At 55.3% G+C, this 15,829-nt stretch overlaps 1 protein-coding gene across 5 annotated transcripts; it reads left to right on the top strand.

The window, feature by feature from the left end:
• Positions 1 to 647: 647 nt before the first annotated feature.
• KCNS1 (potassium voltage-gated channel modifier subfamily S member 1) lies at positions 648 to 13,143 on the top strand. Of its 5 annotated transcripts, none has more exons than XM_062642037.1 (4): positions 648 to 1,623; positions 3,210 to 3,265; positions 6,717 to 7,709; positions 10,590 to 13,143. In XM_062642037.1, the coding sequence occupies exons 3-4, from the start codon at positions 6,744 to 6,746 to the stop codon at positions 11,043 to 11,045; spliced, it is 1,422 nt and encodes a 473-aa protein (XP_062498021.1). In that variant the 5' UTR covers positions 648 to 1,623; positions 3,210 to 3,265; positions 6,717 to 6,743; the 3' UTR covers positions 11,046 to 13,143. The 5 variants fall into 5 exon arrangements, with proteins under 5 accessions (XP_062498021.1, XP_062498019.1, XP_062498020.1 ...); XM_062642038.1 differs by lacking the exon at positions 648 to 1,623 and adding an exon at positions 1,875 to 1,956; XM_062642035.1 differs by lacking the exon at positions 3,210 to 3,265.
• Positions 13,144 to 15,829: the final 2,686 nt, after the last annotated feature.

The following is a 15,829-nucleotide window of genomic DNA, read 5'->3' as shown; positions in this document are numbered from 1 at the left end:
CGATGCCCGCACAAGCCTATGCAGGGCCTCAGTAGCCTGGAAGGTGAATTTAGCTCTCCTGCAGCCGAGGCTTTGAGCTGCAGAAGGGGCCATAGAGGTGTCTCCCCTCCTGGGGTGACCCCTCCATCCTGGGGGCATTACAGGCAGAGTCCTGCCTCGCTTCCCGCTCACGCTTCAGTGCCTTCTCACAGCCTAGGGGACACTTGGCAAACCTCCCAGTGCTGGGAGAGCTGGTTTTGGGGGGACAGGGCTCAGGTCTGCCCTATGGCTGCGCAGAAAGGAGGTTCTGGTGCAGAGACAAAGTGTTGGACAGAGTGGGGGCCCTTGCAGTGCGGGGCACTGCTCCTTCTCTAAAAAGTGGATGGATGAGAAATGTTTTTAGAAAGGAAAAGGAAATTCACCCTGATCCCCTTATGTCAGTGGCAGGCAGAGAAAACCCCATGTGGGAGCCAGTCCTCCGCCCTCCCCATGGGCTGCACCCTCCTGGGCCTCAGCACCCACTGAGAGCTGGGCTGGCAAGTGCCCCGAGCAGACAAAGGCGGGCATGTTTATCTTGCAGCTTCCAGGGATGCTCAGCCATCCCTAATTGCCATAAAAATAAACGCTTTTTGCTTCATATCACAGAACAGAGGAATTTCCCCCAGGGTTGTTTTATTTTTCCTCCTCGGTTTGGTTTTTTTTTCTTTCTTTTCTGAGGCCTCCCTCAAAGTCATCCCTTCCCCCTCCCTCCGCTGCCTCCTTCCCATGTAAACAAGCACACGGCACACACAGTCTGACACATCACACACATGGAAACACGCTGATGGCCCCGCAGCGGAGAGAGCTGCCTGGCACAGGGAACGCGGCAGAAGGAGGCGGGTGTGCGGGCAGGGGAAAGATGCTGGCCACTAAAAAGTGCTCCCAGCTGGCCTCGGGCAAGCCTGGAGAAGGGTGAGAGCCCACAGGCTCCATCCAGCCCCTCGGGCTGGAATTAGCAAGCCGATGGATCCAATGAGGAGAGTGGCGTGAAGTCTCACTCCGCGTGAGCTGTCTGCCTGACACGGTTGCCATGAGCCATCGCTGTGAGGACATGCAGCCCCAGCCATCACCTCGGGAAGGTCTCATATCCTCTCTTCCACGTCCTGCTCCCGCAGCTGACTTCTGGGGGAGCTGGTGTGCTTGCACCGGTCGCCAGGCTGTGTGGGGATGGCTCCAGGTGGTGACAGCAGCTCTGTGACCTGAAACCCAGCGTGTGCCATGCCCAGGACTTGCTGCCTTCACCCACCTCCTGACGAGCCTTTCAAGAGCCAACGGCGAGCTCAACAAGCCAGGGGGGCTCTTCCCCGGGTGGCTGCCCCCGGTGCCCTACGTACCCCCAATCCCAAGGAGAAAGATGGAGCTGGATTGCATGGAGGGTGACTGCAAGGGCAGAGGTGCATTGTCCACATGCGAGGTGTCACCACTACTACTGGGGCCCTGCTCAGCCTGACAGCCAGGTCGGGTTCTGCTCGCTGCCCATCACACTGCTCAGCCCCCCGGGGCCCCACTTGCCCCTTGAGCAGCTTTGCAAGGTGCTGGTGAGTCCTGTAGCCCGCTGCGGCTCCCATCCGCCGTCCCACGGGCTGCGGAGGGCACTTCCACCAGGTAAGGCCATCGATCGTGGCGGCTGTACCCACTCCTGGCCCCGGGTTCCCCTCGGGGCATCCCTGCACAGAGCTCGGGGGCTACCCCGGGGGGACCGCGCTGCTCCGGCCCCACCTTGCTGCCGAGGGACCGGGAATGGGAGCGGCTTCCCCTCCCCGCGGCTCCGGGCGGGCGGGCCGGAGGGTGGCACCCCCGGGAGGGGCGGCGGGGCGGGCGGGAGCACGGGGACCCCCCCTTCTGCCCCGCGGAGCTTCAACCGCCGCCGCCGGCCCCGCAGGGCTCCTCGGCTCCGCGCCGGGCGCGCACGCTGCGGCGGGAGCGGCGCCGAGGCAGGTGAGCGGCGGCGCGGGGCCGGGCTCCGGTACCGCGGGGACCCGGGCACAGGCACCAGGGAGGGGGGGGACTGGGGAACCGGCATCCCGGGGTGCTGCAGCCACCGGCATCGCGGGGACTCGGATATCGGCTTCCCGGGGCGCGGCAGGGACCTTGAGATCCGCAACCCAGGGACCAGCGCGGAGCGAGGCACCGGCATCCCGCTAACGCGGGGTACCAGCATCCCCGGGCACTGCAGGGATCAGCACCCTGGGGCTCGGCAGGCACCCGGTGCACCGGCATCCCGGGGTGAGAGAGCAGAGAAATCAGCGGCATGCCGGAGCGAGCAGGGATGGGGGAAGCGACACACCGGGATGAGCGGGGAAGCGAAGCACCGGTATCCCGGAATGAGCAGAGAGCCGCCGTGCTGCACCCACATGCCGGGATGCTGCTGGGACGCGGGGCATAGGGATACTCCTCTGTGCAGGTACACTCCTCTGCAGGCGGGGGTAAGAGAGTCCTTCTCCCTGAAGCCTCCTCATCACAGGGGCCACCCCTCGTCCTCTCCGAGGAACGGGGCTAGGTGCGGGGGTCCCCCCGGGGAGCTGTGCACCCGCTAAGAGAGACCTGGAATCAGAGGCTGGCTCAGGACAAGGCATCATCCGCAGCAGGTCCTGGGCTGCCTGCTCGCAGGAGAAAACCGAGCTGTTGGTAATGACTCCCTCTTGCACCCTGAAACGAGTAGGGAGTCTCTCTGACAGCTGCATCCCCAGCCCTCAGTGTAGAGCCCTCAGTGTTAGCTTCTCAGTGTACAGCAGCAGCTTATGCTCTGTTTCAGGGAGCAGCCAGCAATGGGAATTCCCCTTCCATGCTCCTTACTGCCCGCTTGGAGAGCTGCTCACCTCCAAAACAAGGGCTTGGTCCTGAGCATCTTCAGGCTGATGGGTACAGGGCTGCTCAGTGATGGAGACGGGGCTCTGCAGGGGCATTTCTGGATAAGCAGAAAGCAGGCGTCTCTCCAGACCTGACCCATCACATAGCTGCTAGGGATACCATCCTGCAGCAGCTGGGAGGTCAGCCAGCCCACTCCCCCCATCAGGTACCCAGGAAGGGATCCCCAAACCTATCCCATCCCCATGGGCATCCCATGCAGGACTTCTGCAGTGGTTTGCAGCCACAACACCTGCACACCCAGGACATGCAGGTGTCACCGGGGTGACAGAGCATTTAGGATGGCACTACAGACAAAGGATAAGGGTTTCCTCCTCCTCTAGGCATTTCTAATGGCTCCTTTGAGACAAACCACAAGGCTGGGAAGCCTTGCTGAGCTGTAAGTACAGGGTTTCTTATTTGGACCGTTAATCTAAATCCATTGTACCTGGCTGGAAAAGGCCCAGTGTGCAATACTCCCTGCACTTGCTGCATCCTCACTTGAATGTCTATTAGCATCTTCCTTCCCGCTGCCCTGGTTCCCCTCTGCCAGTTAGAATAAATACTCCTAACTTCCACTTGAAAGCCTTTAAGAAAATTTATGTTGTCAAGGGAAACTCTTCTTGCATTTCTTACAGAAATGCTTGATCTGTTATATTTTCACTGTCATAAATGCATACATCAGAGATTTCTTCCTCCAGGAGATACAGATCCATTTGAACACCCAACACCCAGCTCTCACTGGGCTTGTGTAACTCTGATGGTTGTCTCTTTAAAATAGCTTACAATGTATTTCAAAATTGACCAGAAAGAGACTGGGTCTCTTCTGTTCTCTTTTCCAATCATTCATGGAAATTTGGGGTTGACAAAAGCGAAATTTTCCCAATTCCCATCACCGCAGACAGACACATTTGTATTCTCTGTCCATTGCGCTTTAAAGTAAAACAGCCACCCAGCCTTCCCAAAGTAAGCTTCTGTTTCCCAGCAGATACTGCTGCAAATGCAAGGTGGGTGCATGCTGTGATGATCCACAGCGGAGATGATGCCAGGTCTTAGTTCAAACTCCGGTATTGTTCTAAAGTTGAGTAAGCTGGTCATGAAACAAGTAGACAAAAGAGTTATAAAACTATTAATTGCTGCTTTAGATTCCTACTTGAAAGCTGTATGTGGGCAGAAATTTGCTCTATTCAGAAGCGAACATCAGAAAGGAGCATCTCAGTTCGTGACCCTTCTCCTCGTGCTGCTTCCTGCGTGGGATGCAGAGGGGGATGGAGGGATTTCCCTGGGTACAAAGGCTCACAGAGGCCTGACACCTGCTGGTTTTCTTTTGAGCTGCGAGGCATCTCCCTCCCGGCTCTTGGGGTTTGGCACATCCCATCTGGAGCCACCGTGCCACAGCACAGCCATGCACTGTGGATGGTTCTGCATCCTTTTGGGTTTGTCCTGACATCCCAGCGCAGCCCCTGGTAGCCACTTGGGCTCTTCCATGCCTCAGCCCAGCCCCAAGACCACCTTGCCTTTGATTACAGTGACATTTGGCCTGGTTTCCCAGAGCGGCTGCTCCACAGGGAGGGTGCAAGAGCGGCTGAGGATGGGTGTGGGATGAGCAGGATCCCACAGACCCACCCGCACAGCCCCTGTGTGTGTGTTTGTAGCCTGAATGCATGAGCATCCTTCTGGAAGGAACCTGGATTCTGGATTAGTCATCCCCACCCCACAGATGGGCTGTGTGATGTCTTCCCTGGAAAAGCTTATGTCACAGAAATTCCAATTTGTCCCTGAAAAGGAGTGTTTACACCCCTTTTTCTCCCTTGCTTTTGTCTTAACCATTAAAAAAAGTTGATCCTTCTCTTTTTTCCCCTCTCCTTTGAAAGGCAAGACAATGAGTCCATTAAGCTCTGAGGCTTACCACAACCCAGTTGCCTCCTTCAGCCATGGTGTAGTGGGAAGTGCTGGCTTTGTGGTGCAAAGCCTGTATCTTTAAGGAGCCCTGGCTGGGAGATGCAGCGGAGTTAGCAAATGCCTTTGCCAGGCTATTTCACACAGATCTGGCATTTGCTGCACCCACAGCCCTGCTCAGCTTAAAAATGTGCCTCTCGGGTTTATATTTAACCATTACTCCGTTACCTGCCCCTCTCCAGCTCTGCTCTGACCTCCAGATTTAGATGTGGAAGGGTACCCCAGGTCCCTCCCAGTCTGACAACCTTTTATGCCGTGTCTCTCAGACACTGGAAAACATGCAGAGCCCTTTTCCTGCCCCCAAATGCCGTGAGATGTCTAGTGAGCAATGCCAGGCTGGGGTGCAATGGGGTCTGCAGGGGAACCGGGGTGAGGGGGACCCACCTCATATCACTTACGTGGCGTTCAACCCTGGTGTCTGCTGTCCGAGCAGCCTGTCCCATGTAGGTTCTGGTGGCACGTCAGCATCACCATAAGGACTGATGCAGCCCTTCCTTTGGCTCCTGCTGCCTCCATCCCTGCAGCACCTAAAAGTTTGAAGACTTCAGTGGGTGACACAAGACAGAGAAGGTGAGGGATTTTCCTAAGATGCTGGTTGATTAAAACCAGGGAGGGAAGCCTTTGAGACAGGAGACAGGCCAGTCTGGAGGTCACAAATACCTCAGTGACTGCTGCAGCATAAAACATCATTGACTACAAAAGTCGTGTTGGTACCAGCAGTGACCCTGAAGGGCAGAGCTCAGGAGCAAGTCATGCTGATAGGGGGGTTCTTCCCAATTAATCGATGCGTGGGTAAAAACTGTAATCCCTCAACCAAGAGAGCCAATGCAGCGTCCTTCCAGAGGACACCCAGAACGCTGGTGCCAGGAGCAGAGGGACCGTGTGGGTACGGGGCTGCTCTGTGTTTCCCCAGGCATTTTGACAAATAAGGTAGGTGGAGAAGTCTGATTTCAAATGGGTGCAAACCTTTTTATTTGCCTTTTTATTCTAAGCTTCTGGTTGAGAGGTGTAAATGCATATGAAGGTGTGGGAATGCTTCTCTTTGTTAGATGCTTCAGATGCTTCTCATTAAAAAAGGGGATTTCTGCTGCAGGGAAAAGCCTGGCCCCCTGAAACTTTGAAAATCCTGAAACACAACAGAAAGCAAAACTTGGGTGTTTATTTCCCTACCAATATACCCATTTTTTAATTCAGTCATCAATGATTCTGAACCGTGTTTTTGTTATGTTTCAACATGATTAAAACAATCTTAATATTTTACATGACAGAGCACGCAAGAGGAAACAAAGCAGGCAGATGAATTGTTTTGACACTTCTTTCACTGAAAATCCCTCTAAAAGTGACACCTTCTGTGAAAACACTTTGATTTTAGCAAAACTGCCTTTGCTGCTGGGAAGATTGCACCACCTAAGAATTTTTTGACCAGGTCTAATTAGCAATGTAGGAGTCGGGGTACAAAGCTCTTTGACAGAATCACTGCGGTCGGGATTTGATGATGATGATGTTTTTCCATGGGGGAGGCTCTCTGGGGGATAAATCCTCTCTTCAGTGACTAATTACCTGTTTGAACAAGGAAAGCCCCATGATGAGGTGCTGGGGGTGCAGGAAGCTGCTTTCCATTAGCAATCTGTGAAGGGAGAAACTTTAAGAGGTAAAAATTAAGGAAAGGTTTCGCCTGGAAAAATCAGTGGCTTTTTTTCCTTTTGCCTTCCATACACATCAAAGATTAACTGCCCAAAGCTGTTTCTCATCCCTCCCCTCTCCCTTGTCCTCACCTTTCAACATTCAAACACCCCTCCTCACTCCCCAGGGTACTTCTGCCCTCCACCCTGTAGTACCAGGTTCGTGGGGAGCCCTGTGTCCCCTCCAGCCCCGCTGTGTCTCACCCGCAGGTGGAACCGGCTCCCGCTCTGCTGATCATGGTCAACAAGACCTTAACTTACTGGGGTCCCAGTTTTGAGGAGGACGTTATCAACATCAACGTGGGGGGCCTGAGAAGGCGGCTCAGCTCCAGCGCCCTCTCCAAGTTCCCCAACACCCGCCTGGGCCGGCTGCTCTCCTGCGACTCGGAGGAGTCCATCCTGCAGCTCTGCGATGACTACGACGTGAGCGCCAGGGAGTTCTACTTTGATCGAAACCCTGGCTTCTTCCTCTACGTGCTCCACTTCTACCAGACGGGGAAGCTGCACGTCATGGAGGAGCTGTGCGTCTTCTCCTTCTGCCAGGAGATCGAGTACTGGGGCATCAATGAGTTCTTCCTGGACTCCTGCTGCAGCTACCGCTACCACGAGCGCAAGCTGGAGAGCCGGCACCACAACTGGGACGAGGAGAGCGAGGTCAGCAGCGTGGACACGTCCCCCGATGAGATCTCCGACATCAACCACGACCTGCTGCGCTACAGCACGCTGCGCTGCGGCAACGTGCGCAAGCGCCTCTGGCTCACCATGGAGAACCCCGGCTACTCCATCCCCAGCAAACTCTTCAGCTTCGTGTCCATCAGCGTGGTGCTGGTTTCCATCGCCACCATGTGCATCCACAGCATGCCCGAGTACCAGGAGGTGGATGAGAGCGGCAATGTGCTCGATGAACCCATCCTGCACAAGCTGGAGTATTTCTGCATCTCCTGGTTCACCTTCGAAGTGTCTTCCCGCCTCCTGCTCTCCCCCAGCCCCAGGAAGTTCTTCAAGCACCCGCTGAACCTGATTGACATTGTCTCGGTGTTGCCCTTCTACTTCACCCTCTTGGTGGACTTGACCGTGGGCAGTGACTCGGAGCTGGGCAACCTGGGCAAGGTTGTGCAGGTCTTTCGGCTCATGAGGATATTCCGGGTGCTGAAGCTGGCTCGGCATTCCACCGGCCTGAGGTCACTGGGAGCCACCTTGAAGGTAAATGTCTTTTTGTCTCCTTTTTAATCCTTTAGTCTCTGGGCAAGGAGAAGACTTCTAGTATGGCCTGGGGATGTGAATAGATTCATTCCCAATAAGCTGCCAGCTCTGGGGGGTGTCTTGGGGTGGCAGGCACCCTCTCCTCCCACTTAATGTCTGGCAGCCCTGGGTGTTGCTGCTTCTGAAGGGCAGGCATGAAGGGGGACACCCTATTTCTTGCTGCTGCAGCAACAGCAGGACCAGCACAGGACTTGTCTGCTAGGGTTGAACCCATTCCCATGTGTAAGCCATGGAGAAAAGCAACCCTGGAGTGTGGCTAGGGATGGGCAGCAAGCAGGAAAGTTCTTCTGCCAACTTCTGCTGTAAAGCAGGACCAGCCCAGCCCAAACCTTGCAAAGCTCACAGGGCATCAGAATAAGCAGAGGGAAAAAATTCCTGGCATCCTCAAAGCCTGCTGAAAACAGCATCCAGGGAGCATTGTTCAAAATGAGGATGCCTGAAGTCCTACCTGCGTCGCGCTTCTGAACACTCACCTCACCTTGAAAGAGCAATCAGCGACAGACCCGGGTAATGCTGCTTGCAAAATTCAAACCAAATTGTGCACTTGGGAAGGGCTCCCTGAACCCTTTCTGAGCTCCGCTTATGCGTGAACAGCACATTGCAGCAGAGCAGGGACTGATGGGCTCATCTGCATGATATTAAGCAGCAGACGAGATCCAGGGAGCCAGCAGCATCCCGGCTCCGACCTCTGCCGAGCCGCTGATTCACCGAATGACGTGCTCCAAAGTGCCGCTTCCTGGGGACTCCGGAGCCGGCTGTAAGCGGGGATGAGTGAAGACACAAATCTGATGCAGCAGCTTGGCGTTGTGATTTAGTGGGCACATAAATTACAACATCTTGTTAATCATAATTTACTTCCTCTTGCCAGAGCGTAAAGCAGCAGCAGAGGAGTAAAGGCTGTTAACAGCCAGGAAGTGGGAGCGATGGCTCTAGCAAGCTGAGTAATTGTTCCCCTACCACGAAAGTGCTAGCAGAGGGATTTCTGCCATTTGTGCATCGTAAACCCTGAACGGTCTTCAGATTGCCTGGGGCCTGATCCAGGGTCTATTTAATTGGAGAAGAGGCTTCCCCCTCCTCTTCCCTCCTGCCATACACGACATCCATTACCATTATTGCAGCTTCCCCAGTGTGGGCTTGGTGCCCATCTCCCACTGGCAGTCAATAGGTGTGAGGCCCTGAGTAATTTAGGCATCTGCAGGGATCTACAGGAGTTGTTCTCTGTCCCCTCAGGGGCCTGAACACACAAATAGATTGGAAGATGCAAAGCTGCACGTCCCCAGATGGCAGATGCACCATCCTGCTGTCGCTACCACGGGCCATCTCTGTGCTTGGTCCCCACACTGGTGTCTCCAGCCAGGCTCAGACTGTGCTCTTCCATCTCATTTGTCTTCTGCTGTACTGGAGAAAAGAAGTTCATTCAGCAGAGGAAGGAGCCCACGCACAGCCCCCGACTGTCCCAGGACAAGCAAACCTCACACTGAGTCAGGAACCCAAAGAGACCACTGCCAGGGTGCTGTTTTGCTGCAGCCTTTTATTGCCCAGCATGGCATCTCCCAAGGCATCCCACCCAAACCATGGCTAAAAGTGCGTTCCCACCCGAGCCCCAGCTGCCTTCCCCTGGGTCAATGGGCAAATCACACATTTCCAGGATAATTGGCTGCAAATAGGTGCCTGAGGATCAGCTGGGGGATTCCTGGAGCCACCCCTATGCTTGTAAATTAAAGCAGTAGGATCTACTGGGGTGCCTGACTTCCCCTTCGCCTTCACCCTCCAGCACATCCCAGGGCCATAACTGATATCCTTTAGAAATGCATCAGGTTATTTGTCTCTGCTGCTCCCCAGCTGGGATGTACAGACGTGTGTTAAGCTCCAGCCAGGAGCAAGGCTTTCATGGCCAAGTGATACAAACTTGGTGGCTCTGAGCTGTTTGTCCTTCACGAGGAGCTCCCTTGGAGCTGCTATAGTGCATCTGCAGCCACAGGCGATGGTGGAGGAGGAGATTATTTCCCCTCGGTATAGCTGGCAATAGCTGAGCATCTTTTGCCAGCAGTCAAAGTGAAGTCTTCCTGCTCCCTACTGAGAATCCACCTCTTTTATGTCTCGTCTTGACCGTGGAAGCTCTTTTCCCACGTCTTCTGCTGTTTGCTTTGCTCAAATGTTGTTTCGTTTAGTCATCGTGTGGTCTCCAATAAAGCATTCCCTGCCTCTTAGGAGACTGGGAGAAAATAAACCCTGTCAGAGCTCTGCTTTCCTTTCCCCAGAAGATGAAAATGAAGCTGGCAGGTTGTCGGGCAGAAACGTTCAGGAAATGTGCTTGTGACCATCGATAAGTGAGTGGACCAGCCGTGCTGTGAGGCTGACAGTGGTTTTGGCACTGGTGTGTGGTTGGCCTGGCCTGGCTTCACCTAGAGGCTGTCCATGAGGTAGTTTCTGGGGACCCACCAAGATAACAAGACGATGTGTTCAAACGTTGTTAGCCAAGATCAGGCTGGAGCCAGCGCTGGGACGGGGCAGTAGCCTCTGCCTGGGAGCCCTGGCTGGGAAGCACAAGGTTGCCTTTCCCTCCCAGCACTGCTGTGGAGGGCAGAAGGGTGGCTGTGGGTGCCAGGGATGATTTCCCAATGCCCCACTCACATGGGTCACCCACAAGTCTCCCGACCCCTCTTAGCCCAGCCCCAGGGGTCATCCCATGGCAGAGGTGGACAGGGGCACTGGGGATGTGCAGGGCTATATTTGCACTGCAGCATCCCAGTGTCCTGGCTGGTACAGGGGTGGTGCCCCCCCGACCATCACTGACCGCTGATCTACTTTGCCTTCCAGCACAGCTACCGGGAGGTGGGCATCCTGCTGCTCTACCTGGCCGTGGGGGTCTCTGTCTTCTCTGGTGTGGCCTATACGGCTGAGAAGGAGGAAGATGTGGGCTTCGACACCATCCCAGCGTGCTGGTGGTGGGGCACGGTCAGCATGACCACCGTGGGCTATGGCGATGTGGTGCCCGTCACCGTGGCAGGCAAGCTGGCCGCCTCAGGCTGCATCCTTGGGGGTATCCTGGTCGTGGCGCTGCCCATCACCATCATCTTCAACAAGTTTTCCCACTTCTACCGCAAGCAGAAGGCGCTGGAGGCGGCCGTGAGGAACAGTGGGAAGAAGGACCCCAAGGATGCCGAAAGCATTTCCAGCCACGACCGAGACTCGGAGGCTCTGAGTGAGAGCTCCGTGGGCAGAGGCAGCCCCGACCGCCGCGGTCTGACCCCTGGCTCCCACCACACACCCTGACCCCACCGCACTGCCGCACCGGGGACCTGCTTGCTCACGGTGAGCATGACACAGCTGCTGCACCAGAACGTGGCGCCTGGCATCGCCCCTGCCCTGCAGAGGACCAAGGAGGGCTTGGAGGAGATGCCCATCTGCTTCCAGCCCCCGGGATGCAGTGGCTGGGTCCTCCTGGATGTGTCTCAGCCTTCACCCAGCGGTGGCTGCAGACAGAGGCTGCGGCACTGGACAGACCCCTGCCAGAAAGGGAGTGAGAAATAAAGAGATGGAAATGACCCTGATCAGGCTCTGCCCTGGCTGCGTGAAGGGGGAATCTCCCTCTGCCCTGAGGTTTTGTGTTTCCCAGGGTGAGGTTTAGGAGCTTGAGACTGAGGCAGCCCCCGCCCAGGCTGGCTGCCCTTGCAGGTCCTGTACAAGTTTGGCATCAGCTCAGCCCCAGTCCCACCCCAGCTGGAAGCAGCCATGAAAAGCTCAGCTGTCCCAGCAGCCAAGGGGAAAAGGGCTGGAAATGAGTCTGTACGGGAGGAGAGGTGGTGCCCAGCTCAGGGTTAGCCCCACTGTCCCCAGCCCCTGCAGTGGGATTGGCTGGACCTCACCTTCCTTCCACTGCAGCTGGAGTTTAACCGGTCTCCTGAGCTGCCACCACTGGGACCCGCAGGGATGTGGGGCTGAGGCTGCACCAGGAGCACTGTCCAGGAAGGGGGGACACAGCCAGGGATGACAGACAAAAGGGACAGTGCCCTCCAAGGCAGGAGCAGCCAGGGGAGGTGAAGCCGTGGGAATCAAGGGGCTACCTCCAGGAGGGCTCAGACCCCCAGCTCTTCGCTCCATGGGGCTCCCAAGCCACAGGGCTGCTCTGTGTGGCTGCTGGCACCCAGCTCCTGGGGCAGGGAGGAGGCAAAGTCCCTGCAAAGGGCTGTCAGGGAGCAGACGGGGGGATGCTCCTGGGCACGGAGAAGCTGTCTGTGCCATTGCCATATGCTGGTGATTTCCACTGCAGGAAGAGCTGTCAGGGAGCCCAGGGTCTGCAGCAGCTCGTGATGGGGTGGACGAGGTGACCAAAGCCAGCCGGGTTCAGCACATGCCCTGGTCCCCCTCGCCACAACCTCCAGCCTGGCTTCATTCTGCTGCCTCGTCCCTCCCTGCCTTGGGGCCAGGCAGGGGCAGGAGTGCCTAAGCAGGGGGTCACACTGCTCCAGGTATCACCTCTCCCTGGGTGCTGATGCTCTCGCCTTTCCTCTGCAGGGAGGGAGCACCCCAATGTCTGCAAGAGGCCAGGGCAGAGGGGACCTTGCTCTGCTCCCCCACTGCAGCCTCTGGGCACCTCACAGCCAGCAGGGAGATCCACCCAGAGCACCAGGCCCCCTTCCTGCCTGGATCCCCAGCCTGTCTGAGCACACTGGGGGCTGCTCCCAGCACAGCATTAATTCCCTATGGAGTTTTCCCTTCACCTCCCGTTCTCTGTTTGGAAACTCGTGGCTCCTTTGTGCACAGAGGAGTACACCCTGTATTGCAGTGCCAGTCCTGAGCAGGAGAAATGTGCTCCCTGCAGTCACCCCATCAGCCCCAAAATAGGTGGATGGCTGCAGGGTGGCCCCAGGCTCCTGGATCCTGGTGTTTGCCATGGGTTGTTCTGGCTGGCTTTCGGCACAGCCACAGTTGTGGTGCTGGCTCTGCCTGTAGCCATCTGCTCATCACAGGGAAGAAAAGACAAACCAGTGCCAGCATGAACCCCAGTGGGATGCGGGGAGGGGTCCCCAAGGAGCAGTGGTGTGGGATGGGGGGTGCTCACCCTCCTGGCATCATCAAGTCTTCCAGTAGTGACAGTCTGTGGTCCGCTCTGCGCTCGTTCTTACTGCAAGCTGGGACTGGTGAGCAGCATCGTCTGCTCCAGCCAGCTCCCACTGCACTGTTACTTGAATAAAGGAAGGAGTTTCCCCTTCTCTCCGTAAGTATTCCAGTAGCAAACTGTATTAAAATGTGAAGACTGAATTACATGTATTAAAAAGCATTATGCAAATAATAAAGAGCATGTAAATTAATTTTCTATCTATGCATGGGATGCATACTGTATATTTTATTAAAGACCTAAGTGACCCGCTTTGCACGCTGGTTTTGTTTCGTGGTGGTGTGGGGCTGGGCTCATGGTTGCTGCAAGCAGCCCTGGGAAACAGATGGGATAATCCATCCCTGTGAGCCATCTCCAGCACCCTCTTGGTGCACGGTAGAGCTCCCACTCATACAGCCCCTGCCTCATCCCTGTCCCAGTGGTGGGTGATAGTCTTTGTGCCTGGACCACTGGAGCCGTCCCTGATGGAGAATTCTGGATAACCCCTCTCCTTGGAGGCCCAGTGAATGGGACATCCCTGGAATGCGAGGGAATTGGTTGGAGGCAGCAGGCTGCAGGAAGAGCAAGAATCTGCAGAAGCACACACACTGTGATCAGCAGCACCCAGGGGCATGAGAGCTGAGCTGCCGGTGAGAGCTAAACCAGTGCTGGGAGCCGAGGAGCAGCAGTTGCTATTCCCCCTAATAGCCACTCTTGTACAAAGAAACTCATTTTATGCCCAGGCTCGTGGGTTATGTCTGGGGCTAAAAGGAGAAAAGGCTCCGTTTCCAAAGGAAATGCAGCTTACAGCTCAAGTAGCAAGAGTCCTTTGCTTAACCGGTTCAGGCACCCCTTTGTCAGGAGGAGGCTGGAGGATGTATGCGTGTTCCCAATGGCTCTCAGCTGCAAAGACAAAGCTCAGCTCAGCTTCCAGTGTCCAAGCCAGCAAATTGCTCACGCCAGGGACTGCGGTCACCAGCAGGTGAGGGCTCTCACTGATAAAGCTACATCACCACAGGCTGCTTCTGGCCACCACTGCTTGTAGCTCTGAGAAGTTCCTTAGCCCCTTGGAAGGTTTAGAAGAGCCCTAAGGAGAGCACTGCACAGCACCAGGCTGCCTAAGGAAGAAAGGCCTTGACACCTGCAGGGGGTTTTAAGCCCTTGGAGCAGAGGCTGAGCATCTCTCCTAGGATGAGCAAGCCCAGCATCAGTTCCCTGCAGAGAGCAGATATCCCACCGGCATGTGCAAGGGGGTGGCTGCTCTCTGGGAGCTGGTTCTCCACTGTTTCAGGGGGTGTAGTTTGTGCCCCTTTGGCTTTATCCTCCTTCATCCTGAAGGCAGCAGAGAAAGTTGAACCAGCTCCTGACGCAGCCTCTCCGATGCTCTGAAATGGGAGGGTGTTTCTGGGCTGTGTGTCTGCAGGGGGGTGGCTGGGCAGGGGAAGACTTACTGCTGCTCTTCCTGTGTCAAGCACATTCCTCTGCTAGATGTGATAGGAGGGGAAGGCTGAAAACAGAGTTTAATCTTTATTCCTTTTGAGGGTTTTTCCATTAAAAAAACCCCCAAAGCCCCACCTGCTGCTAATCTTTCCAAGGCAAAAACTTCCCTAACGTGGGGGTTCAAAGCAAGGCATTGAAGGACATCCCACGAGCCCCCGGGCTGCCCTTGGAAGGGACCGCTGTGTGAGAGCTCCAAGCTCGGGTTTGGGAAAGCCATGGAAGATGTTTTCTTTTTTTAGGCTCCTGCTCTCGGTGAAGACATCAGGATTTGAATGGCTCTGAGTAACTGCACCAGGAAAATCCTCCCACTGCTCTGCAGGCAGATCTAGCAGAGCTCGAGTTCTGCAGAGCAGGGAAGAACTGGGTGCAGGAAGGTGCCCAGCAGCAGAGGAGTGGGTGATCACAGCCCACGTTCGCGTTAGGAAGGCACTTCTGCGCAGCGATGGCTTGCCAGGACTGGTCTGACTTGCTATTTCTAAGGCAAGTAGGAAATTCATGTTCTTTTGCTAATTCCTAATCAGTTTTCCCGAGAGTGGCTGCGTTTTCTCTTGGCACAGTGGGTAAATCAATTACCCGCTTTCATCAGGTTATTTCTACAGAAGCTGCTCCCCACAATCACAAAGCGATTGATGAAAGAGGGAATTTTGCCTCCTGGGAATGGTCAATGAGGAGTGACCTTATTAAGCTCTTCTGTGCAGCGGAGAATTAGACACCTCTGCACAAAGAGACAAAGTAAACGTCATTACTTTGGTTTAAAACTTCTTTTCCTTTGCCAGCTTCCCAATCTGTGACGACCCTGAGCATAGGCTGTGCGCTCAGCTGGGTATGGGAAAACTGGGAGATTTTAAAGGGATGGTTCCGTAGGGAGGGAAGACTCCTCAATGGCAGCGTTTCTGGGATGTCTCCTGCCCACAGGATCTTTATCCCAGCAGAGTTCAGGGGGTCAAAAGTCAGTGCTTGAGCAGGTCCGCATTGAATGAGCACTACTTGTAATTCCTGAATTGTCTCTTAAATTTAAAAGGCAATTAAGTCACTTCCAGTGTGGAAAGAGCCCATGGGTATTCCCTGGTTTGATTCTTCAGAGCTTTGCCAGGGTGATAAATGCAATGAAAAGCTGCCCGCTCTCAGGTCAGGGCTGTCAGCCAGCACTCAAAGCATTTCTCTGAAGCACGTGCTCAGACTCTTTTGGCCTGTGGACAGGAGGAAATGGGGCAAAAGGAGGGTGTAGGAAAGAGTAGCCGGGCATAAAGGACACTGGCACAGCAATACCCGGACCTTAGTACTGATGATTATTATGTGAGGAGGAGAAAAACTGCTGGTGCTACAGGCTCCATGGAAAGTTGACTTCCCCCTGCCCTGGGGATGAAAAAGCTGGCTAAACATCAGCCTCAGCTCATGGCTGCCTGTCAGTGTTGGGTTTGTTACTTGTATGGGACTAACAGTTGCGCAAGAAGGTGCC

Source organism: Pezoporus occidentalis, unplaced genomic scaffold (genome assembly GCF_034315485.1).
Source record: "Pezoporus occidentalis ecotype Australia unplaced genomic scaffold, CSIRO_AGI_Poc_V1 ctg70, whole genome shotgun sequence".
Taxonomy (NCBI): domain Eukaryota; kingdom Metazoa; phylum Chordata; class Aves; order Psittaciformes; family Psittacidae; genus Pezoporus; species Pezoporus occidentalis.
This window is presented reverse-complemented; position numbering and strand designations above follow the sequence as displayed.